The following is a 23,354-nucleotide window of genomic DNA, read 5'->3' as shown; positions in this document are numbered from 1 at the left end:
CCTGTGGAGCAAGGTAAGGCTGTGGGACATCCCTTAGTGGGATGGGCAAAGGGCTGGGTGAACTGGGAGGTTGATGGAATGGGCAGCAGGGCACAGGGGTGTCACCCACCCCCAGCAGCCCGACACCCACACCTTGCACCCACATCCCATGGGCCTGGTGCCACCTGCCAGGGCCACCCCACCTGTCCTGGCAGCACCTGGGGGAGCTCTGGGGTGGCTGTGCCCCCCAAAAAAAATTGTTTGTGTGGGAAGGGGTTTTGGAGTAGCTGCTGGTGCCCAACAGAGTCAAGGTTTGGCACCCACATCGCACCCAAGCACCTTCCAGCATCCACAAATGGAAGCGGGGAAGGGAAATGCCCTCACATTCCCTGCTGGGGTGTCATCCTAGGTTTTGGGGGACTCCACTGGGACTCTCTGTGCAGCTCTAGTGCAGGGCCCCTCCAGTTTCACCCCACTATGGGGTCCATAAGGATTTTGGAAGGGGAACCTGCAGTGGCTGCACTCTGAGCACGCCCACCCTGGGTTTGCCCATAATCACAGTTTGGCCTCAAAACATCCCCCCAATCCAGCCCCAGCCTCCCCAGATCAGGAGACCCTCCGTGGGAGAGGAAGGCTCCTCCCTGGTGTGGGAAGCAGCGGGAGCCAGTGCCTTTCCCACTTTTTATTGCAACAGCAACTACGGAAGTGACAAAAAATAGGGAGTGCTGGTGATGAGAGCAGAGCTGCCTGACCTCCCCTGGGGCTGGGGGTCCCTGAGAGCTAGTGTTCCACAGGGATTTGGGGATCCCCCAGGGAACTGGGAGCTGCTTGGAGAGGTGGGACACCCTCAGGGAGTTGAGCATGTCCAGGGCTTTAGGGATCCTCAGAAGCTGGGAAGCCCTTAAGGGCTGCAGACCTCACAGGAAGCTGAGCATCCCCAGGAATTTGTGAATCTCCAGAAGTTGGGGAACCCCTGAGGACTGGAGATCCCACAGGGAGCATTGTAGACTGGGAATTTAAGGAGCCCTGGAAGCTGGAGACACACCTAAAAAGCTGAGCATTTCCAGAGATCTGGGGATCTCAAGATGTTGGAGAGCCCCTGGGGCCTGGAGATCCCACAGGGATCTAAGCGTCCCTGGGGATTTGGGAATCCTTTGGATAGCTGGGGAGCCCAGGGGGAACTGATGATCCTCAGGGACCTGAGCATCGCCAGGAGCTGGAGATGAGCTGAGCAGCCCCAGGGCCTTGGGGATCCCCTGGAGCTGGGCCCCCTGTTTCCCATAGTGAATCTGGGAAGCAGCCAGGAAGCGGGAGCAGGAGCAGCAGAGCAGGGCAGGAGGATCCCCCCGTTACTCAGCCTCCACAGGGATGGGGTTCACCTGCCCCCCCACCTCCGCCGGCTGCTTCTTGCGTGCGTCTGCGGGGGGCCGGGGTGGGGGGTTGCTGGGGGGCTGCTTGATGGTGCCCCCCACTTGCGGCCGCTCCCGGGGCTTCTGCTCGATGGGTCTCCACTCCTCCCCACGCACCGCGGCCTGCAAAGCCATGGGGGCGTCAGGGGGGGTCTCGTCCTCCTCCCAGCCCCCCCAAAGAGTCCCCCAAACCCTCCCTGCACTCACCAGCAGGTAGATGCCGCTGGCGATGCCCAGGCAGACGGTGCCCAGGATGGTGGAGAGGAGGAAACCAGCGGGGACAGCCAGGCTGGGGGAGAGATTCGGGGTTCAGGGGGTGTCAAGGGGGCCTGGACCCCATCCCTGAGCCCGTATCCCACTTACGCGGCGTGAAGGATGGCTCGGATGTAGTAATTCCTGGTCAGGGGCCCAAACAACTTCACCACGGCTGTCATGTACTTCTGGCCACTGCAGAGCAACATGAGGGATCAGAGGGGGTGTCCTCACCCAGGGGCTCCCAGGGACCCCCATCTCCACACTGTCCTGCATGGACCACCCAAGGAACACAGGATCCAGCTCTGCTCCCACCCCACCGCTCCCATCCCCGGTGCCACATCCCTGTGTTTGGGGGGGTACCAGGACCCCAGTCCCAGGGGTGAGGGCGGGGAACCCATCACTTACCATCTCTCCATGGTGGAGCCTTTTTTCCTCTTGCTCCTGGGATACTCGAGCAGGCAGACCAGGATGCCTGCCGCGCTGCCAGGGGGTCAAGGAAAGGGGGCATCGCACTGGGCATAGTCCCAAGGCACAACCCTCACCCCAAGAAGGGGCTGTTTGAGGCAGGGAAAGCACGATTTGGGACCAGCGTGGGGAGGAGGAGGATGTGACCCCCCTGTTTGTGCTTCCCACCCCCATCGGGACAGTGTTTTTCCGCCGCCCAGCCCCGGGAATGCTCTCGGGAAGGATACATGGAGTACGCAGCGAAGTACCAGCCCTTGAACTGCCCCGCCACGGCCACGATCCCGCCCGTCACCAGGACTGCGGAGACAGCGCGGGATGGAGGGGTCCGGCCCATGACACGACCCCCAGGGCAGGATTCGGACCCCTAACCCGGGATACAACCCCCCCATCTCGGGATACAAACCCCCAACCCGAGATACAAACACTCAAACCCAGGATACAGACCCCCAAACTCAGGAGACAAATGCCTAACATAAGATAACCCCAAACCTGGCACGTGGGGATCCTTGAGAACCTGACATGTAGGATTTCTTGGACTGAGGGAAGGGAAATGGGGGTCTCCATGGCCCCGGGGGACTTTGACAAGTGGGATGCTAGGCAGATGTTGTATGCGGGACCCCTTGGATTCAGGCAACTGGAGAGCTTCAGGCTTGTGGGACTTCGCGGGGAGGTTTTTGGCCCTGCGGCCGGAGGAAGAGAGGAGAGAGGAGGAGGAGACGAGCAAGAGGGCAGAGGAGGAAGAGAAAAAGAGGAAGCGGAGTTCCCAGCCCTGCGCATCCCCTGCTGGGACGGGACTTCCCGGTCGTCCCGGCGCCTCCCGCCTGCACCCCCCGGCAGCCCCCAGCGTTTGGTCGGTGGGACCGAGACCTTCCCATCTCTCGGGGCCGTGTCTGGGGGCACCCCGGGGCTCAGCACGCCCGGGGCTCAGCACTCCAAGCCCGCCGGGCTCTCTTTCCCTCCAGCTCCCGGGTCCCCATCCCCCGCCCGGCCCCGGCATTCCCGGCCCCTCTCGGCCCCGCGCACTCACTGAGCCCCGCGGCGAGCGCCTGCTCGTTCGCCCACATGGCCCACTCGATCTGCCCCATGGCCCGCACGGGATCGGCTCGGCCCGAGCGGCTTCAGCTATTCCCGGCTCTGTTCGGCTCGGCCCGAGCGGGTTTGGCTGCTCCTGGCCCCGTTAGGCTCGGCCCGATAGGGTTCGGCGGGTCCCGGCCCCGTTAGGCTCGGCCCGGGTTTGCCCTGCTCGGCTGGCCCCGACCCGGAAGGCGCATACAATGTAAGCAAGTGCGGACCACGCCCTTTTCCATCGACCACGCCTCTTTCCACTCTGGCCACGCCCCCGCGGGGACCCCCCGCAGCCCCCCGAGGGGACACGGCACCGACCCCGAGGGGACAGGGGACGTGGTGGATGATGAGGATGGTGTGGGGGGACAGGATCAGTCTGGTCCAGGGGGTAGGATCAGTTCAAGGGACACAGTGGGACACAGGACATGCTGGGTTGATGAGGATGGCATGGGAGGGAACAGGATCTGTCTTGCCCAGGACAGGATCAGCCCCACAAGGAACACGGGGGGAACAGGATTAGACCCAGAACGGACACCTGAGGGATGTGGGACAGGATCAGTCCTGCAAGGGACAGAGGCTATGTAGGGGGACAGGATCAGCACCAACAGGAACGACTGGGGGGACAGGGGACAGGAGCTGCCCCACAAGGGACATCTGAGGGACCAAGGAAAAGATCAGTCCTGCAAAGAACTGGGAGGGGACAGGGGATGTGGGATGCACAAGGGACAGGGACCGTATAAGGTGACAGGGGCTGTACAGGGGGACAGAGTCAGTCCCAGCAGGGACAGGGGATGTGCAAGGGACAGGGGCCATGTTGGGGGACAGGATCAGTCCCAGTAGGGACAACTGGGGGTTATATGGGACAGGAGCAGCCCCGCAATAGGCATGGTGGGGACAGGGCTCAGGTGGGGAGAGAGATAGGGCTGTGCAGGATCAGCCCCAGGCACAGCCATTAGGAGGAACCATCCCCACTCCTGCCCCCCATTTTGGCTGGCACTGTCCCCCCCACCAGCACACACAGAGCCCGACACCCCAAAACGACAGCCAGGAACCCTCTATTTCCTTACAAAAGAGTAAAAACCAGCCCTGGGGTCACATCCTGACCCAGGGCTGGGCACAGCAGGTGTGGCTCAGGGTCCTGAGCCCCCTGGGTGGCACTGGCAGAGCCTTCCTGGCATGTCCCGGCTGTCCCAGGGGTGTTCCTGGAGGCGTCACCGGGGCTCAAGCGCGGCGTCGGGGCAACCCATCTGCTCCCAGGAGGTGCTGGCTGGGATCATCCACGAGCTGGGGACCAGGGCCAGGCTGTGGGGCAGGACAAGGGTTAGGGACACTAAGAAGCCCTACTGTCTGCAGGGACCACCCCCCCAGCTCAGGGCTGGGGGGCAGGTCTGGGCCCCACAAACCCCAAAAGGCCACCCCATGGGTTGTGCCAGAGGGAATATGTCTGGGGACAGGGTCCTGCACACCCACCTGGGAATGGGGACAAGGATGGGGTCCTGTGCACCCCTGGGGACAAGGATGGGGTCCCACATACAGCCTTAGGGATGGAGTGTGGGGTGGGTTTGGGGTCCTGTGCACCCCTGGGAACAAGGATGGGGTCCCACACAAACCCATGGGGATGGGGTCCTATGCACCCCTGGGGAGAGGAATGGAATCCATGCATGCCTGTAGGGATGGGGTTCTGCACACACCCCTGGGGGAAGGGATGGGGTCCCACCACCTGCCTTGGGGTCCGAGATGGAGCCAGAGCCTCACCAGAGGCTCCACGCTCCCCCAGCACCCCCAGCCCCTCACCTTGGTGTGCAGGATGTACTGGACGGCCCCCGGCACTGGCTCGGTGACCACGGCGGCCACCAGCTCCTGTGGCAGCGCAGCTGAGCCCACGGGCAGCCCCCGGACGAACCTGCAGCACAGCAAGGGCTCAGTCCCTGTCCCCTGCAGTCCCCTGCCATCCCACCCCCCAGTAAGAGACAAGGCTGCCTTACTGGTCCCCGTTGGCGGCAGGGGGGAAGCTGCGCCTCACCACCTCCACGAACTCATCCACGGTGTCGGCCAGCGCAAAGATCACGGCGTTGGGGCCGGCGTCGAAGGTGTAGGCGACCTGTGGTGGGATTGGGGGGGGGTCGTGGGGGCCTGGGGAGGGTCCACAGTGCCACGGTACACACAGAGCCCCGGCCAGTACCTTGGTGTGCCCGTGGTGGGCGTTGTAGCGATGTGCCAGCGCGATGATGTGGCGCGAGAGGTCGTTGAGGTAGAAGATGGGTGGGAAGGTGTCCAGGCAGGTGGCGTGGAACTGGTTGCTGTCCCGCATGGCCAGCTGGCCAAAGCCCTCGAAGTCCCGCTCCCGGATGTGCCGCATCATCTGGGCCAGGCGTTCCGGGACCACCACCTCTGCCCGGTGCTGCCATGGTACATGGGACAGTCACCCCAGCTTGGTGACACCCACAGCAGGTGGGTCGTGGCCACCCCAATTCAGTGACACCCACAACAGGTTAGTTGTGGTCACCCCAATCTGGTGACACTCGTGGCAGACAGGTCACCACCACCCCAATTCAGTGACACCTGAGACAGGTGGGTTGTGGTCACCCCAAATTGGTGACACCTGCAGCAGGTGGGTCACAGTTACCCCTATTTGGTGATACCCATTGCATTGCAACCCTTTGGGTGTCACTCCATGCCCTCCAGCCCCATTCCAAGGGAAAAGAGACCCTGGCCCTGCCCAAGTAGGATGAGGCCCGTCCCCTCATACCTTCAGCAAGGGGCTGGTCTCCACACTGGTCTGCATCCCCACCGTGCTCGCCACTGGCTTCTTCTGCCCACTGACCTGGAGGGGGCACAGATGGTGGGACAAGACTCCCCCTGTTCTCCAGGGTCTGCACCCACCCAGGCTGGGGTCTCCCAAACCCCACTCATCTGGGGGTGGTGGGCAGGGCCATAGCCCCTCCCATTGCTCACCACCAGGACAAGGACCCTGAGCTCCGGCCAGTGCGTCTCGGGGGCCACTTGGTGGGCCAGGCTGTCGGTGCCATCGGGCCGCTCCCCCCGCTGCCACTGCACGAAGCCCCCCCACATGCTGCGGCAGGCGCTGCCCGAGCCCCGCCGGGCCACCTCTGACAGCTCGTCCTCCACACCATAGAGCCGGGCCAGGGCTGACACTGCAAGGACAGGCAGAGGGGACACCCTGTCACCCCCTCCCAGTGACCTCCATGCCATACAGCCACAAGCAGGGGACAGGCCAGAGGTGTATGACAGAGTATCATCCCCTCTCGGTGCCCTCCACACCACACAGCTGCAGAAGGGGACAAGTCAGAGCAGGATGGGGGGTTTCACCCCCTCCCAGTGCCTTCCACGTCATACAGCCAACACTGTGGGGGACAGTCAGAGCAGGGGACACTCCTGTCACCTGCTCCCAGTGCCCTCCATCCTGTACATCCATGGGCAGGGCACAGGTCAGAGGGGGTGACACCTCTGCCATCCCTTCCCGGTACTGCACAAGGGGACAGGGTCAGAGGGGACACTCCTGCCACCCCCATGTCCGTCTCACACCCACCCAGGCAGGCGTAGCCGGCTGCAGACGAGGCCAGCCCAGCGGCCGTGGGGAAGTTGTTCTCGGAGGCGATGTGGACCTTGTAGGAGAGGAGGCTGAGCGTGGCCGCGTCCTCGGAGCCCCCCCGGCGCTTCCGGGCCAGGCGCCGCACTGCAGGGACAGGGGCAGTGAGGAGGGCTCAGGATCAGGGACCCCCCGCCCCGGGGGCAATGCGGGTGTCGTCACTCACCCTCGCGCAGACAGGCCTGGACCCGCGGCTGTCCCACGTCCACCTCCGCCCCGTTGAGCCACAGCCGGTCCTCCGTGAAGTCCCGGCTGGCGGCGGCCGTGGTGGTGGTCTTGAGCTGTGGGGACACAAGGTGGGGGCTCAGCACCGCCGGGCACGGGCTGGCAGGGCAGCAGGGGCTGACCCTGAGCCCGAGACAGAGCCAGACTCACCTGGTCCTGGTGCAGCGTCACACTCAGGGAGGAGTTGATGGGCAGGATGAGGTCGGTGTCCCGCTTGCCCCCTGTAAGAGAGCAAGGCATGGCACGGCTGGGAATGGCAAGGCATGGAAAGCATGGACACAGCACGGCATGGCATAGCACGGCACGGCATGGCTTGGCTTAGCAGAGCACGGCACGGCATGGCATGGCATAGCAGAGCACGGCATGGCACGGCACAGCTGGACACGGCACTACGCGGTCCGGCACGGCACCTGTGCTCCGAGCACCCTCCCACGCAGGAGCCAAATGAGCCCCCGAGCCCGACCCGCCCTCAGCCGAATGTCCCGCCCCGGGTGCCCCGCGCCCGAGCAGCCCCGCACTCACAGTACTTGATGACGGCGATGTTCACGGGGGCCGTGCAGGTGGCCATGGCGAGCGCCCGCTCCGCCGCCATCGCTCCGGGCACCGCCGACAGCCTCGGACCCCGCCCCCACGCCATGCACGTCACCGTCACCTACGGGGGGTTCTCGCCTCGCCATTGGTCAGCGCGGAAGGGCCCGGCGGGCTGCGCCCAATGGCGACGATCGGACCACGGCGCGGCCCCGCCCCCCAGGGTGCTGGGAGGGGCGTGCGGGGGCGCCATATTCGAGTAGGGAAGGGGCTGCGCGTGCGCAGACAGTACCGCTGCTCCCGGTGCCGCTCCCGGTGCCGCTCCCGGTGCCGCTCCCGGTGCCGCTCCCGGTGCCGCTCCCGGTGCCGCTCCCGGTGCTCCCCAGACCGCTCTGTCTCCAGCACCCTAGTGCTCCAGTACTACCCCAGTGCTCCCCGTGCCCTCGTTACCCCCAGCTACCGCAAGGCACCAGTTCACCCAGTGACTCCAGCAGTGCTCCGGTATTCCCCGTACACCTCCGGTGCTCCCAGGATCCCCAGTGCTCCAAATATCCCCGGTGCTCTCCTAGTGCTCCCAGAGCCTTCAGGGCCACCAGGATCCCACTGACTCCAGTGCTCCCAGTATGCCCAGTACTGCAGTATCACAGTGCCCCTCGAGTTCTCCCAGCATCCCTTCAGTGCTCCCAGTCCCCCTGCAGTGATCCCAGTAGTCCCAGAATCTCCAGTGCTCCCAGTACAGCAGGGACTGGGACCCACCCCCATGCCCCAGGGGCCCCCTGGGCACCCTCATCCAGGCCCTGCTGCCTGTGCCCCCCCCAAGGGTATTTTTATCCTCTGGTCACTTACTCCCACTGGAAAACATCCCACCAAGTCAGGTGCCCAGGAGTGCTGGGGGGCACACAGAGGACATGGGAGCGACACAGGGGGACACAGATCCCACCTACCCTAAAAAACCACCTAGGGGAATAGAGGGGAGCAGCATCGCCCCCTCTCCACAGCAGGGATTTTGGGGACCCCCTCAAAAGAGCCCACATGGGGAGGCCACCCGTGGATGAAACTGCCTTTATTGAGAAAAATGGTTTGCTACAAATACGTCATCGAGTTAATTTTTTCCAAAAACAGGACGGCTCATTAAAAGTTCTAATTATGCAAAAAAAGTGGTGGGTGACACACTGACGGGCACGGAGGGATCCCTGGCATGGTGGGATCCCTGGCACGGAGGGATCCCTGGCACAGCCCGGCACGGCCAGATCTGACCCCTCACACCCGAGGCCTTAAAGTGCTTTACAAAAACAGCTGTTGCTGCCCCTGCTCTGGCTCTGTGGGGCAAAAAGAGTAGGGAAGAAGAGGAAGGAAGGAAGGAGACTGAGGTTAACAGTGCTGTCCCAAAAGCAGGGAGCTCAGATGGAGGCTGCTCCAGGAACTGAGGGTCCCAGCTGAGAACAGGACAGGGAAACTCCCGAGTCCCTCTGGGAAGATGCCAGTGCTCTCCATCCCACCAGGAACATCCTCCAGGCTTAGCAGGTGCCAGCAATGCCGGGTAGGTAAGAGAAGATCCCATCCCTCCTTGCTGGCCTGGCTCCAGGGAGCAGAGCAGGGCAGCTCCAGCCCTTTCCATGCCCTGCTAGGGGAGTGGAGGGGTGTCTGCACCTTCCTCCTGGGGCTGCAGATCCCAAAAACATCCAGTACTATTAAAATCAAAATAAAAACCAAGCAGGTATTGCTAGAGCAGAGCTGGAGCCAGGTCTTGTATAAGCCTTGGGAGTTCTCTGAGCAGGGAGATGCAGAGGGGTCCTCTCCTACCCCTCTTCCCTGCAAATCCTGCTGGAAGGCAGCACAGGGCATCACCCACTCCCTCAGCACCATCACTTTGGAGCCTGAGGCTCATCCCATCCCCGGTGCCATCTCCCTCCCATCCTCTCCCAGCCCTCCAGAACCAACTCCAGAGAAGGCAGAGAGGAAGGGGACCAAGGATCACCAGGATGCTATGTAGCACCTCAGATCAACAGCGCCCTCTTCCCAGGGAAAGACTGGGAAAGGAAGATGCAATCCCCTACTTCTCGAGGGATAAGCAGCTCAGTGTTCCAGCTGGCATCCTGCATGGACAGACACCCTATCACCTGGACACAATCCAGCTGTTCTGTGCCAGCATGGCACAACGATCCTGCCTGCTCCCTCACAGGCAGAGGAGTTCAGAGGAGGAAAGGGAAATACCCAGAAAGACCTGGGAACAGACTAGAAAGACCCGGGAATGGCCCACAATGACTCGGGAATGGCCCAGGAAGACCTACAAAGGAGCCCCGTACACTTCCCAGCACCCCAGAGAGTCCAACCCGCTGCTCCAGGATGCAGCTCCTGCCTCCCACCCCATTCCAAATCCACATGTTCATTTGTTTGGGGTTTTTTCTGTTTAAAAATAAACTTTCTTCATAATGTTCCATAAAAATACTCTTGTCCTGGGTGACAGATATTGCAGTGTGAAGAGGAACAGCTTCTGATCCCACTCTAGAAAACGTGGAAAAGGCTTCACGCCGGTTCGTGTAGAAAAATGCAAGGATTCAGTATCCCAAGAGCCGGTACAAAACGAGGAGGGGGCTTCCCTGGATGCTGGATGCCATCCCTGAGGGCTTCTCTGAACCCTCTGTCCTCATGGGAAACGTGAAGGGTAAGTCTCATCCCGGGATTCAGGTGAAGGAGGCAGCTCCTGCCTCCAGCAGGGGCATCAGGGCAGCCTGACATCTCTAGAAAAATCCTTGGAGAGTTTACAAAAAGATGCTCCGTGATGTTTTCCTCCTTTTTAAAAGGATGTGGATGATTCCAGTCCCAAATCAGGGCGTTTTGCATCAAATACATTAGTTTTAGGTACCTATTTGATTGCAACAGAGAGCAAGGACAAGTGTGCCAAAAAGCATCTAACAATAAATAGATCTGGACACAGGGATATGCTCCGAGTACGGATATGAAATGCCTAAACCAGGATTGATCCCAGCCCTTTGGCACCGGCTCCTCTCTCCAGATGTCTCTGCTTCATCACCACGATGATGAGGAGACTCCACCTTCTGAAACAAGGCGAGATTTGCCCCCAGAGCAGAGGGAAGAGAGGCAGCAGTGAGGCTCCGGGGGTGCCCGTGGGATCCACGTCTCCCGGAAGGTCGAGTGTGCAAAAGGAGCCGGGGCAGGGAGGGGGATCCCCCTCAGTTCTCAGAGAGGGACAGAGCCAGGGCTGCCTGCAACGCTGCCTCCTCGTCGATGTTGTAATCCTAAAAATAAAACAAAAATGCTCAGGAGAGCTGGTGCAGCCAGGGCACACCGTCTCCATGGAGCCCTGCCCGCTCCTGGTTGTGCCATGGAGACTGCAAACCTTTGTTCCTCTGGCACACAGATCCTGGGAACGAAACCCGTGCTCTTTGGGGTGTGCTTTGTGCCCACATCCCTCTCCTGCCTGCAATCCCACACCTGGCAGCAAGGATGGGACATGCCCACACAAGCTGAGGCCAAAGGGTGAAGCTTTCTAGCAAGGCCAAGGGTTTTTCCAGCACTCCAAATCTGGTTTACCCAACACACCAATCGCTTCTGAAACCAGGATATTCCTCTGTAAATGTTTGGAGGTTCTTTTCCCTGACATCTATCCAATAAAAGCAGGATGGGAACAAAACCTCCCCTGGGTTGCTGCAGCCAAGGGTGAGCCACCACACCCTCAATCCCACACAGGAGGGGTCACAGACCCCCCATATGGAGCAGCCACACCCCCCAACCCCCGGCTGTTTCCCTCCCCCCTCCTCCTGAAACCTCAAAGAAAAGGCTTTTTGTGTTAAAATTCCTCCGGGGAAAAGTTTAATGGAACAATCTTTGTGGAGAGCAGGAGCATTTTCCTCTCCTCCTTTTGTGAGGACAACCAGCTCAGCATCCTCGGGGTGGGGGGGTCTCACAGGTGGGGAACACGTGTGCCACGTGCCTCCTGTGGAGCCCAAGGGAGGATGTGTCCCCTTCCCAGTGGGATGGGCTGATCCCGGAATGGGAAGGGAAGGGTTGGTTTCACCCACTGCCACAAGACACAGGAGGGGGTCCCCTATTTTTTTGACTCACCACGAAGGTGTCATAGGAGAACTTGTGCCTGTGGAGCAGGTGCTGGAGGAAGTTGGCACTCTTGTAGCTGGGATCCCCCCAGGGCATGGCTGAACACACCGGGCACACCTGCAGGGACAGGGACACAGGAATGGTGGCACCTGGACACAGATCCTTCTGCCCTGACCTCCCTGAGAGGTGAGTGGTGCCCCCCCACTTTCTGACAGAGAGGGACAGAGAAAGTGCTAAACAAGGAGCCTCTAACAAAGTAGAGAAAGATCCCCACGTGCCAAAGGGATTTAAACAAATTAAACCAGCTGGGAACACAGCTGTACCTCACATATATCCATGCTGGTGGCCTGGGGTAGTGTATCTGGATTGCCCAGGAGTTTCCCTGCACATCCCAGCCCACCCCAGTGCTCCAGCATCACTCACCACTTTGTTGGGGTCGTTCCTATGGTTTTCCATGCAGTGCTTCACCAGCTCCTGCTGGTCCAAGTTCCGGGCCCCACAGTACGGACACACAAACGTTGAGCGGTTGGGAATGTTGCTGAGGAGAGCAAGGACAAGCTCAGATCCCCAGGCAAGGAGCTGGACTGACTCCTTCCAAACTAGCCCAGCTCAGTTTTGTGAGAGCAGAAGCCCAGCCCCTTCCCACCCTGTGGGTCCTTCATCCCAACCCATCCTCCAAAACACGGAGCAGCACAAGGGCTGTGGGTGCCAGGAAGGAAAAGTGCTGATATTCCTCCCTGTGATCAGTCAGGAAAAGGTAAAACACATGCTTGGATTTTGGGGCATGCAAGGAGGGACACGCTTCCATACCAAAGGCGCAGAAATACCTGGGAATAGGCTGGGACGTGGGGACAACTGGAACAAACTTGGGGCAGTTGGCCATCTGCTCCTGCACCTTGGCGCAGGATGACACGTGAGAGCGCATTTTGGCCAGGGTCACCTGGAGGAGGAGGACAAGAAACATTTCTGGGCTGCAGGAACACCTTCCAGGAGCCAGCACTGGAGCTGGACCTGGAGCCCAGGTCCGAGCGACCGCTGGTCTGTGCAGGATGACCCACAGCAGCAGAAATGCTGCACCCACCCATCCCTCCTCGCAGGATGGAGATTTGGGGATGCACTGTCCCTGCAGGGATCCCCAGAGGCTCCCCACAAGCCATCCAGGTTGCTCCATTTTCCTTCAAAAAGCAGGAACTGCTGATGGCAGGAACCCCCAAAGTGCTCTGACACCGTGTGGGATCACTCCTGGGCTGCCGTCAGGTAGTGACAAGATTCTCAAAGTTAAGAGTTCCCATGCTGCAGGAAAACCTCCACCTGCTTTTGAAGGTCCCACTGTTCCATAAGAGCTGCAGCTTCAGCTTGGCTCTGGGCAGCAGCTGTGACACAGGGGATACAGAATCATAGGATCATTTTGCTTGGAAAAGACCTCCAAGGTCATTGAGTCCAACCTGTGCCCCATCCCCACCTTGTCACCCAGCCCAGAGCACTGAGTGCCACGTCCAGGCGTTCCTCGGACACCTCCAGGGATGGGGACTCCACCACCTCTCTGGGCAGCCCCTTCCAAGGCCTGACCACCCATTCCATGAAGAAATTCCTCCTGATGCCCAACCTGAACCTCCCCTGCTACAGCTTGAGTCTGTTTCCCCTCATCCTGTCCCTTGTTCCCTGGGAGCAGAGCCCGACTCCCACCTGGCTCCACCCTCCTGTCAGGGAGGTGGAGAGAAAAGGTTCCCCCTGAGCCTCCTTTTCCCCAGGCTGAGCCCCCACAGCTCCTGGTGCTCCAGACCTGGTGCTCAGATGCTCCTGGTGCTCCAGACCCTTCCCCAACTCTGTTCCCTTCTCTGGACACGCTCCAGCCCATCAGTGTCTGTCCTGGAGGGGCCCAAATCAGACCCAGAATTCCAGATGTGGCCTCACCAGTGCCCAGCACAGGAGGACAGTCAATGCCATGGTCCTGTGCCCACACTGTGGTCGGTACAATCCAGGTGCCATTGGCCTCTTGCCCACCTGGGAACACTTGGGCTCATATTCAGCTGCTGTCACAAGCACCCACAGGTCCTTTTCCAGCTTTCCAGCCACTCTTCCCCCAGCCTGGAGCGTTCCATAGGGTTGTTGTGACCCAAGGGCAGGACCCAACACTTGGCCTTGTTGACACTCACTCCACTGGCCTCAACCCATGGATCCAGCCAGTCCAAATCCCTCTGCAGAGCTTCCTGTCCTCCTGCAGATCCACTTCCCACCCTTGTCTGGGGACCTGCTGAACAGGGAACCCCACAAAGCAAACCAGGAACAGCCAGTAACTCCCCTTTCCTGGCACCACGGCTGTGGGATTGGGATCGGGATGGGGACCAGCAGCTTTACCTTCTTGCTGCAGCCTCTGCAGGGAGCCTTGTAGGATGAGAGCTGCTTCTCCACACTGGAAGCCTTCTCCACCTTTTTGGGATCGAAGGGCACGCGGCAGAGTGGGCACAGCGGGGATGGCACCTGCAGGCAGGGCTGCAGGCATTCCCCACAAAACCTGGGAGCACAGAGTGGGACTGAGCACCCCGGGAAGGAAAGCAGGATCCCCATCAGGGCACACCCATTCCCAGGGACTCCCGGCACCCCAAAACCCAGGGATCAGTAACCCAACTGGGAGAACTGGGAGGTTGGGAGAGGGTGAGAGAAGGCCAAACCCCCAAGATGCACCCTGCACATACAGATGATTCTGCTGCTCCGAGACTGGATTTGAAAGGAGCCAAACAAAAGTGGTGCTGAGTATCCAGGTCAGGCAGGGATGAAGTGAGCACATTAGAGCCTGGATCACTTCCTTCCAAGGTCCTTATATCCCAGGAGTGTGGCTGAGGAATCCAGGTGGGGAGGAGGTGCACAGAAGCACTTGCCAGGCACAAGGCAAAGCAGCTCTGTCCCCAAAATCCAATTATCCTGACATTTATGGCCCTTCCTACCCAGCTCTTGTTACCAGGAACACAGAATGAAACACCTCAAACCCTCTGCCACTGCAAGAGGACTGGGAATGAGGAAGGGGGATCATGGATGGGATCCAGAATCACCCCCAGCCTCAAAGAAGCTACAGGGGGATGAGCGAGGCAGCACTGGAGCTCCAAGTAAAGCCACAGCCCCACTGGGGGTGTCCCCAAAATCAGATGGAAAACTGGATGAAGGTGTTCCTGAAATGATGGGGGAAAAAACAGACAAGAGTTTGGGAGGTTCTGGGGGTGGGAGCCAGGTCTGGTAGCAGAGGGAGCTCTGGGTGGTCAGTGGGACATCCACATCAGCTCCAGGCTGGGGAACACTGAGGGAGACAGGGCATCACCCCCTCCCTGGAGATGGAAGGATCTGGCATGGGGATAAGGCACTCGGGGGTGGGATGGGGGTCCCGGTATTGAACTGGAACTGGATTTGGGGTACCAGTACCAGGATGGGAGAGATGGGATGGGGGTCCTGGGATGAGAGGGGTGAGATGGAGGTCCCGGTGCTGGATGGGAGAGGTGGTGGTCTCCGTACCAGGATGAGATGGGTAGGAATGGGAGTCTCAGTATTTGACTGGGGGTGGGATGGGGGTCCTGATGCTGACTTTTGGGGTGACTTAGGGGGGTGAGATGAAGCCCCTGGGATGGGAGGGGTGAGATGGGGGCCCCAGTGTGTGGGATGGAGGACTGGGATGAGGGTCTCGGTATCGGAATGGGAGGAGTGGGAATAGGGGCCCTGGTACAGAACCATCCCAGGGGTGGGAATGGGAAACCCGGTGTGGGGTGTTTGACTGGGGCTAGGATAATACATCAGTACCGGGATGCCCCGTACTGAATCATCCCGGGTTGGGATGGGGGTCCCGGTATTTGACTGGGAGTGGGATGGGAGTCCCGGTACTCGACTGGGAGTGGGATGAGGGTCTAGTCGCCGGCCGCGGTCACTCGGCAGAGAGCCCCGAGGGTTCCCAGCGCCAGGACATCGCCGAGCGACCGCACCGCGCCCGTCCCCGGGGCGGGGTCATCCCGGGGGTCCCCACCGCCCCCGCCCGGGCCCCGTCTCACGTGTGCCCGCAGCCCGCGATGCCGACGGCGCGGTGGAACACCTCGAGGCAGATGGGGCAGCTGAACTGCGCCTCCAGCGCCTCGGCCGCGGCCCCGGGCCCGGGGGCGGCGCGGGGGGGCCCGGCCGGGCCCTGCGGCCGCTGCGCCGCCGCCACCAGCAGGCTCCGGAACATGGCGGCGCCGGCGGCGGGGCGGGCCCGGCGTCACGGGGCGGCACCGCCGCGTCAGCGCCGCGCGACCGGAGCGCCCCGGGACACGGCGGGACACGGCGGGACACGGCGGGACACGGCGGGGCCGACAGGGCCCGAGCCGAGTGGGGCAGAGCGAGCGGGAACTCACCGGGACTGAGCAGGATCCACCGGGACACACCGGGACGCACCGGGACTGCGAGCAGGATCCACCGGGACACACTGGGACACGCCGGGACTGAGCAGGATCCACTGGCACCCACGGGACACGCAGGATCCACCGAGACTGACCGGGGCCGAGCGGCGCCGCCATGTGCGACGTGTCGGATGACGGTGGCGGGTGCGGGGCGGACGCGGAGCCGCCGCGGCGCCGCCGCGCACCGGCAGGCAGGTGGGAGCCCGGGCCGGGCCGCGATGAACCCCCGCTAACCCCCCGGTATCCCCCCAGACATCCCCGCCGTGCTGCCTCCGGTATATCCCCTGTGCTCCCCCAGTACCCCCGGTACCGCTCCGTTCTTCCCCCGGATGTGTTCCCGATACCTCTCCGGTACCCTCCGGGTTGCCTCTGGTGCTGCCCCCCCGGTGCTGCCCCTGTACCCCCCTGGTGCTCCCCCTGGTATCCCCCGGTAACACCCCGGTAGCCCCTCGTGCTGCCCCGGCACTGGGACCGCCGCCCCCCCGCCCGGTACCGCCCCCGGGGGGGGGTCGGGTCGGTGTCCCCGGTGACCGGCCGTGTCTCCACAGCCAACCCCGAACCTGCATGAAGTGCGGGCAGGGCACGGCCGCCCTCATCATCCGCGTCGGGGACCCGTTCTGCCGGTGAGGGACCGAGTGGGGACAGTGGGATGGGGGACATCAGGCTGGGGGGTGTTATTGGGTGTTTGGGATGTTTGGGCTTGGGGACACCAGGGCTTGGGGATATTGGGTCTCTGGGACATCAGGGCTTGGAGACTTCGGGGTTTCAGGACATCAAGCCTTGGGAACATTGAGTCTTGAGGATGTGGGGCATTGGAGACGTTGGGTCTTGGGAACATGGGAGCCTGGGGACATTGTGTCTCATGGACCTTTGTTTCTGGGACATTGGGTCTCTGGGAAGTGGGGGCTTGTGGACATGGGATCTCTGAGACATTGGTCTCAGGAAAAAGGCTGGGAGTCGGGGATTCCAGGACTTTGGGGCTCAGGGACACGAGGTCTGGGGCTGGTGGAGCAGACTCAGGGGTTCCTGTGTGCCCATGTCCCCACAGCGGCTGCTTCCGTGAGTACTTTGTGCACAAATTCCGTGCGATGCTGGGCAAGAACCGTGTCATCTTCCCAGGAGAGAAGGTACGAGGGGTGGGGGAACGCAGAGGGGGAACCCAGTGGTGGCACCAGGGCTGATGACTGTCCCTGCTGTTCTCACAGGTGCTGCTGGCGCTGTCGGGGGGCTCAGCCTCCAGTGCCATGGTCCGGCAGGTGCAGGAGGTGAGAGTGGGGGCTCGGGAGGGGTCGGGGGGGACACAGCTCACCCACCCTGCTCACTTTGTGCCTCTGCCAGGGCCTCAGCCGGGAGGCGGCCAAGAGGCTCCGCTTCGTCCCCAGCCTCATCTATGTTGAGGGTAAGGATGAGCCCTGCTGCCTGCTCTGTGTCCAACTGTCCATTCCCAGACCTGTTCCTAGCCCATTCCTGGCCCTGCTGGCTGCTCCCAGCTCTGCTGCCCATTCCCTTCCCCACTGTTCCCTGCCTCACTTCCTGTTCCTTGCCCCATTCCCATCCCATTGCCTGTTCCCTGCCCCATTTCCTGCCCCACTGCCTGCTCCCAGCCCTAGTGCCTGCTCCCTGCCCCATTTTCAGCCTCAATGCTTGTTCCCTGCCCCATTCCCAGCTCCACTCCCCTCTCCCTGCCTCACTACCTGCTCTCAGCATAGGATCCTACTGCACCATGCCAGGCCCGGGGTGCTGCCACTCAGCCCAGCAAGGCCATGGCACCCTGGGTTGTCCTCCTGGCCCCAGGGGTGTGGTGGGTGCCCCCTCCTCACTGTGACAACAGCCCTGGCACTGCCCACCTGCCTTCCAGAGGGAGCTGTGCGCAGGCAGAGCCCAGAGCAGCGGGAGCAGACCCTGGCCCACATGGAGACCCTGATGCAGGCCACCGGCTTCCCCTACCATGTGATCCATCTGGAGGAGGTATTGGGGTGACATGGGGACAGGTGCTGAGGTGAGGGGACACACCTGGACACCCCAACTTCCGCCTGTATCCATCTCTGCCCCACAGGCACTGGAGCTGCCCCCATCCATCTTACAGCCGGGGCCAGAGCAGTCCAGCAAGTCCAGCCCATCTGGCCCCTCCTACAAGGAGGCTGTGGACAGCTTCATCCAGCAGAAGCGACAGGAGGGGGATGGGGACAGTGCCACCTCTCTGCCTGGCCACAGCACCCAGGACACACCAGTGGGACCCCCGGGCTCCGCCCGCCTGCCCGACACTGCCCAAACCCAGGAGCTGCTCCGGATCTTCGAGGCTGTGGAGACAGCAACAGCACGGGAGGAGCTGCTGCAGATGCTGCGGTGAGGGGCTGATCCTGCCTGGCTCCAGCACCAGCATGGCATGGTGGCTCTGAACTGGTGTCACCTCATCCCCAGGACCCACCTCATCCTGCAGACAGCCCGGAGCAGGGGCTACTCCAAGGTGATGACGGGCGAGAGCTGCACCCGCGTGGCCGTCAAGCTCCTCACCAACCTGTCGCTGGGCCGTGGCGCCTTCCTCGCCGTCGACACGGTGAGTTGGGGACGGTCACCTGTGCCCGAGGGGTGACATGATGCCACAGGGAGTGTCCAAGGCTTGGTGGTGGCACAGTGCCCTGGCAGCCACACACCCACAGGGCTTCACGGACAAGCGTCACGGCGACGTGATGGTGGTGCGGCCCATGCGGGACTACACGGCCAAGGAGATCGCCTTCTACAACCACTTCTTCAATGTCCCCACCGTCATTGTGCCACCTCTCTTCACCAAGGTAGGGATGTCCTATGTTAGGGATCCCAAGCTGTATCCCCATGGTGGGGACAGACCTCCCAATCCTGCCCCTGCCCTCTCCACTTGCCCTCACAGCGCCGTGATAAGCTCAGCATCCACCACCTGATCGAGCGCTTCCTCCTGGGGCTGCAGGAGGATTTCCCCTCCACCATCAGCACTGTTTACCGGTACAGGCACCCCCGAGTGGAGGTACAGTGGGGTGGGGGGAGTGACTGGGGGATTGGGGTGCACTCAGCCTGTGTTGGCTGCAGGACAGGGGAGAAGCTGAGCCCAGACCCAGCCAAGGCCAGCAGTGAGTCCCAGCGCTGCCTCCTCTGCCTCTGCGGCCTGGACATTGAGGGAGGTGAGTGAGGGGGGCATGGGGGGCTCAGAGGATTTGGGGAGCATGTGTGCACCCCACCATTGCCCCCCTGCCCTCTGGCTCTTGCAGAGGAGGAGTTGGCCCTGGAGCCCACACTGATCTGGGAGGAGCCGGAGCCAGTGACGAATGGGTGCTGCCAGCAGAGGTGAGCATGTGGGCGGGGGGACTCCAGCATTCCATACTCACTCTGAGGCCACCCCAGTGGCACCAATGAGTGTCCCTCTCCTTGTTCCTGTTCCCACAGGGCTGAGAGCAAAGCTGCCTATATTCCACTGCTGTGCTACAGTTGCCGCCTCACCTTCAAGGAGCTGGTGAGGCTTTTGATGTGCAAGTGGGGTGGTTCTTTGTGGAGATGGGGATCCCCAGCCTCACCCACTGTCTCTTGCAGGGCCCCCTCACCACGCTGCCACCCTACATACGTGCCGAGGCCCAGCGCAGGATCCATGGGTAAGGGGGGTGGGAGTCCCCTCCCCGCTGGCTCAGCCCCCATTGCCACGTCCATCCATCCAGTGCGTCCATCCCTTGCAGTGCAGAGATGGAGCAGCAGAAACAGGAGAACCAGGAGCCCAGCAAGAGCTGAAGGCGTTGGGGACAGTGGGGACACAGACCCCCATCCCTCAGTGGCACTACTGGGCCAGGTGCCAACCCCACCAGAGCTTGGTGGGGACCCCTGGCACCCATTTCTGCTCCAGCCATGGGCAGGGAGAGCCCCACCCCCATTTATTGGGGACCAGGATTACTGGCAACCCCAGCATAGCACATCCCTGGACCCCCCACCCTCCCTGCCCCAGCTGCCTGTCAGCCAGGGAGGCCTCAAGTTTGTTTTATTCAATATCTGTATAAATAAACCATTTGAATTAATAAAAAACAAAAACAAACTCGAAGTCAACAAGTGTCTGAAGTCCAACTGGGGTTGCCAGAACCCCTCCCCCCAACTGGAGGGGCCATAACTCAGGACCCCCATCCTGTAGATGGGGGGGGTATTGCTTTTGAGTTCAACCTAGTTCTGGAACGGGGTTGGGGACAACAAGGGAGAGGGTACAGGCTGGCTCCTGACCCCCCATCCCCACCTGGCAGCCAGGGGCACCCAGGGGGTGGGGGGACCACCTGCTGTCCCCCTCCCTGGGAAGGCACAACGTGGTCTGTGCAGGTGGAACGGCTTCAAAACAACGTAAGGAAAACATCCAGAAAAACATCCTCCCTCAAAGCGAGCGGCCAGAACCCCACATCCCACTGCCTCCCAGGGCAGGATGCGGCCCCAGCTTCGGGGGGGGGGCTGGTTAAGGCATTGGCGGTGATGTCCCTGCGAGGGGAGGGGGCTGGAGTCCCTTCCCCTTATTACTTCTCCCGTGTCCACTTGATCATGGTCTCGGGTGAGCGGTAGAGGAAGATGAGCTTGGCATAGAGCTCTTCCTCCAGCTCCAGCTCGCCCGTCTCCCGCACCAGGAAAATATCCTGGCACAGCTTCAGGATCCGATCCACGCACGGGAGCTCCTCGAACATGATGGAGTGGGAGATCTCACTGAAGAACCCCCGCACGAACTTCCCGATCACCAGCACGATGGACACATACAGCCCCATGATCCTGCAAGGGGGGGACACATCCTGTATCCCTCTATCCCACCACCCCTTCCCTTCACACCCCACCAGGTGATTGGAGCCCCCCAACACCCCCTGCCCCCTCCACATACCCGTAGCCAGCCAGGAAGCCCAGGCTGGGGGGGCTGACTTTGTCGTTGAAGATGATCATGGGCAGGACGTTGCCATCCTCGGGGGGGGCGTCTTTCAGCCGCAGCACCCACCACTCCACAAAGCTGTCGCTCCCTCGGCCCCTGCGCTCCCGTTTCAGCTGCACCTCCACATCCATGTAGCTCTCCTCGCCCTCTGAGGGGGTGACACCGTCAGGGCACAGCTCAGTGGCTGCTGTGCTCTCAAGGATGATTTTTTGGGGGGAGGACATGGTGGGACTCATGTCCTCCCCATCTTCAAGGGAGTGGCACCATCAGCAACCAGCACAGCTGCTGGTGTGTCCCCAGTGATGACTTTTATTGGCAGAGGGAAATAGTGGGACTGACGTCCTCCCCATCTGCAGGGGAGTTGGCACCATCAGGGCACAGCATGGCCACTAGTGGGCACCCAGTGATGACTTTTTCAGTGGGGGGACTTGATGGGACCCATGTCCTCCCTGTTTGCGGGGGGACCACCATCAGAGCACCTCACACCAGCTGGTGTGCCCCAGTGCTGATTCTTTTGGGGGGGTCATGGTGGAACCTACCTGGCAGGAGCTGCTCGACAGGTTCAGCGTCGACATCGTTGGGCGCCCGGACGTATCTGGGGAACAGGTTGGCCACTCGCCTGCAAGAAAGTGTGTGTGTGTGGGGGGGGTTTATACCATCCTGCCAAACATGGGGGTCTGGTTCCCCTCCCTCCCCAGGGGACACTCACACGGGGTCGTCCCGGGTGCCCTCCAGCAGCTGGGCCAGCTGCAGGCGCTCGGGTGCGCCGGGCACCAGGTCGGTGGTGTGCTTGTCGAAGGCGGTCTCCACCGTGCCCCCCTTGCCCAGGTCCCTGTGGGCAGGAGAGACTGAGTGTGTGTAGGGGGGGTGCAGGCAGGCCTGGTCCCCGCCTTGCCGTGCCGGCAGTACCTCTGGAAGGACCAGGTGAAGCGGACTGTGATGTCAGAGGAGCTGTTCAGCAGCTCCTGCCGCATCTGCTCACGGCTGGGGGGGCTGACGCTCCAGAGCGAGCCCGAGCTGCCCTCGATGCGGGCGGTCACGATGTCCTCGTAGCCATAGAGGGTGATGAACTGCATGGCCACCTGCCACAGGGGGGACACAGCTCAGCCCCACTGAGGGACCTCTGCCAGCCCTCCCGGCACCCAGCAGGATGGAGCAGGCAGGTTTTGGGATGGGAGGAGGATTTACCGGGTCGTGCTCAAAATGCCGGGTGAGGTCTTCGTAGTCATCGGGAGTGAAGGGCTGGATGGATTGCTGCTGGGTGCTCATGGTGAACAGTGGCTAGGGGGGATAGGAGGCCATGAGGGGGGCAGAGGACCCTAGTGTCTCATCAGGGACACCCAGCACACCACCCCCCACATCCTCACCTCGTACCCCCCCAGCTGGAGGGCGACGGTGACATCGATGGGGTGGTTGACGATGCCCACCACGGAGCGCACCAGTGACATGAAGAGCAGGGGGAACCAGATGATGCCCACAAGGAAGAGGATGATGAGACCCCCCATACCATACTTCACAATCTTCTTCTTCTTCTGCCCCTTGGGCTGGGGGTATTTCTGGGATGGGAGGGAGACAGCACACGGTGTTGGGTGGGCTCAGGGGGACCCCAAGTAACAAGAGGCTTAGTGGGGGGCCCTTCCTGGCATAGGGGGGACTGTACCTTCTCAGTCTCACGGCTGCACTTGATGATGAAGATGTTGGCATAGATGTCCTCCACACACATCCAGTTGGAGAGAGACAGCGTGGTGTCCGTCCAGACCCAGTCCATCACAGCCCGCAGCTCCACCAGGAAGGGCACGAGGCGAAATCTGGGGGGGAACATGGAGAGAGGGAGTGGTATGGCACCCTTGGGGTGCCTGGGGGTCCATGCAGCCCTGTGCCATACCCCTGGAAGAGGAAGAGGTTGAGGTAGTTGTATTTCTTGGTAAGGAAGTTGCCCAGGATGCGGGTGGGGTAACCACAGCGGATCTGGTACGCTGACAAGGCAAAGTAGATGCACTTCACGAAGTACCACAGCTGGGCCACCATGTTGAGGTTGAACAACCTGCAGGAGGGATATGTCACTCCTCAGCCACCTGTCTGGCCAGCCTGGGCCACCGTGTGGGCTCGGGGACACAAAGGTGCCACCCAAGGACTACACTGTGCCACGGCAGGGCATCCTTAGGGGATGCTCAGTACCTTTCAGTGACAGCCGGCACGATAAAGAACATCCAGACGTGGATGCCAAAGACCAGGGCGATCTGGAATATGAGCTTGCCCAGCACGGTTTTGCGGAGGTAGAGCGCACGGTCGATGATCATGGTGGTGAACTGGAAGAGCAGCATGACCAGGAAAGCCTGCGGCACTTGGTTTTCTGACAGTGAGGAGGTGATGTCGGTGGCTGCCGTGTGTTTCTGGGATGCAGGAGAGGTCAGCAC

The 23,354-nt window shown here is 61.5% G+C and overlaps 5 protein-coding genes across 7 annotated transcripts in view; 1 reads left to right on the top strand and 4 right to left on the bottom strand.

The window, feature by feature from the left end:
* Positions 1–646: 646 nt before the first annotated feature.
* LOC126637952 (cytochrome b-245 light chain) lies at positions 647–4,155 on the bottom strand. The gene is made up of 6 exons (XM_050311520.1): positions 3,136–4,155; positions 2,336–2,405; positions 2,049–2,123; positions 1,752–1,835; positions 1,596–1,677; positions 647–1,511 (listed from the first exon to the last, which is right to left on the bottom strand). The coding sequence occupies exons 1-6, from the start codon at positions 3,191–3,193 to the stop codon at positions 1,329–1,331; spliced, it is 552 nt and encodes a 183-aa protein (XP_050167477.1). The 5' UTR covers positions 3,194–4,155; the 3' UTR covers positions 647–1,328.
* Positions 4,156–4,212: 57 nt separating this feature from the next.
* Positions 4,213–7,637, bottom strand: MVD (mevalonate diphosphate decarboxylase). The gene is made up of 10 exons (XM_050311519.1): positions 7,531–7,637; positions 7,159–7,229; positions 6,950–7,064; positions 6,724–6,870; positions 6,129–6,328; positions 5,923–5,997; positions 5,356–5,574; positions 5,159–5,274; positions 4,968–5,076; positions 4,213–4,475 (listed from the first exon to the last, which is right to left on the bottom strand). Exons 1-10 carry the CDS (start codon positions 7,598–7,600, stop codon positions 4,395–4,397), a joined length of 1,203 nt encoding a protein of 400 aa, XP_050167476.1. The 5' UTR covers positions 7,601–7,637; the 3' UTR covers positions 4,213–4,394.
* A 947-nt stretch (positions 7,638–8,584) lies between these two features.
* RNF166 (ring finger protein 166) lies at positions 8,585–15,822 on the bottom strand. 2 transcript variants are annotated; one of them, XM_050311506.1, is made up of 6 exons: positions 15,645–15,822; positions 13,972–14,128; positions 12,441–12,553; positions 12,037–12,151; positions 11,623–11,730; positions 8,585–10,796 (listed from the first exon to the last, which is right to left on the bottom strand). In XM_050311506.1, exons 1-6 carry the CDS (start codon positions 15,815–15,817, stop codon positions 10,731–10,733), a joined length of 732 nt encoding a protein of 243 aa, XP_050167463.1. In that variant the 5' UTR covers positions 15,818–15,822; the 3' UTR covers positions 8,585–10,730. The 2 variants fall into 2 exon arrangements, with proteins under 2 accessions (XP_050167463.1, XP_050167464.1); XM_050311507.1 differs by lacking the exons at positions 13,972–14,128; positions 15,645–15,822 and adding an exon at positions 13,770–13,961.
* A 75-nt stretch (positions 15,823–15,897) lies between these two features.
* CTU2 (cytosolic thiouridylase subunit 2) lies at positions 15,898–20,079 on the top strand. 2 transcript variants are annotated; one of them, XM_050311611.1, is made up of 15 exons: positions 15,898–16,223; positions 16,577–16,651; positions 17,077–17,155; positions 17,234–17,293; positions 17,367–17,427; positions 17,887–17,996; positions 18,085–18,374; positions 18,450–18,585; positions 18,689–18,820; positions 18,916–19,007; positions 19,092–19,183; positions 19,271–19,346; positions 19,446–19,512; positions 19,590–19,645; positions 19,727–20,079. In XM_050311611.1, exons 1-15 carry the CDS (start codon positions 16,144–16,146, stop codon positions 19,779–19,781), a joined length of 1,461 nt encoding a protein of 486 aa, XP_050167568.1. In that variant the 5' UTR covers positions 15,898–16,143; the 3' UTR covers positions 19,782–20,079. The 2 variants fall into 2 exon arrangements, with proteins under 2 accessions (XP_050167568.1, XP_050167569.1); XM_050311612.1 differs by having other exon boundaries at positions 19,590–19,648; positions 19,730–20,079.
* PIEZO1 (piezo type mechanosensitive ion channel component 1) overlaps positions 20,011–23,354 on the bottom strand; it is a 24,197-nt gene continuing 20,853 nt past the window's right edge. The window contains 10 exon segments of the mRNA XM_050311597.1: positions 20,011–20,786; positions 20,893–21,085; positions 21,477–21,556; positions 21,647–21,769; positions 21,847–22,019; positions 22,126–22,218; positions 22,305–22,493; positions 22,598–22,745; positions 22,823–22,981; positions 23,116–23,330. Coding sequence (XP_050167554.1) covers positions 20,540–20,786; positions 20,893–21,085; positions 21,477–21,556; positions 21,647–21,769; positions 21,847–22,019; positions 22,126–22,218; positions 22,305–22,493; positions 22,598–22,745; positions 22,823–22,981; positions 23,116–23,330 — 1,620 coding nt within the window. The 3' untranslated portion in view covers positions 20,011–20,539.

This window comes from Myiozetetes cayanensis, unplaced genomic scaffold, assembly GCF_022539395.1.
Source record: "Myiozetetes cayanensis isolate MyiCay16 unplaced genomic scaffold, myiCay2020 scf16, whole genome shotgun sequence".
NCBI lineage: Eukaryota > Metazoa > Chordata > Aves > Passeriformes > Tyrannidae > Myiozetetes > Myiozetetes cayanensis.
This window is presented reverse-complemented; position numbering and strand designations above follow the sequence as displayed.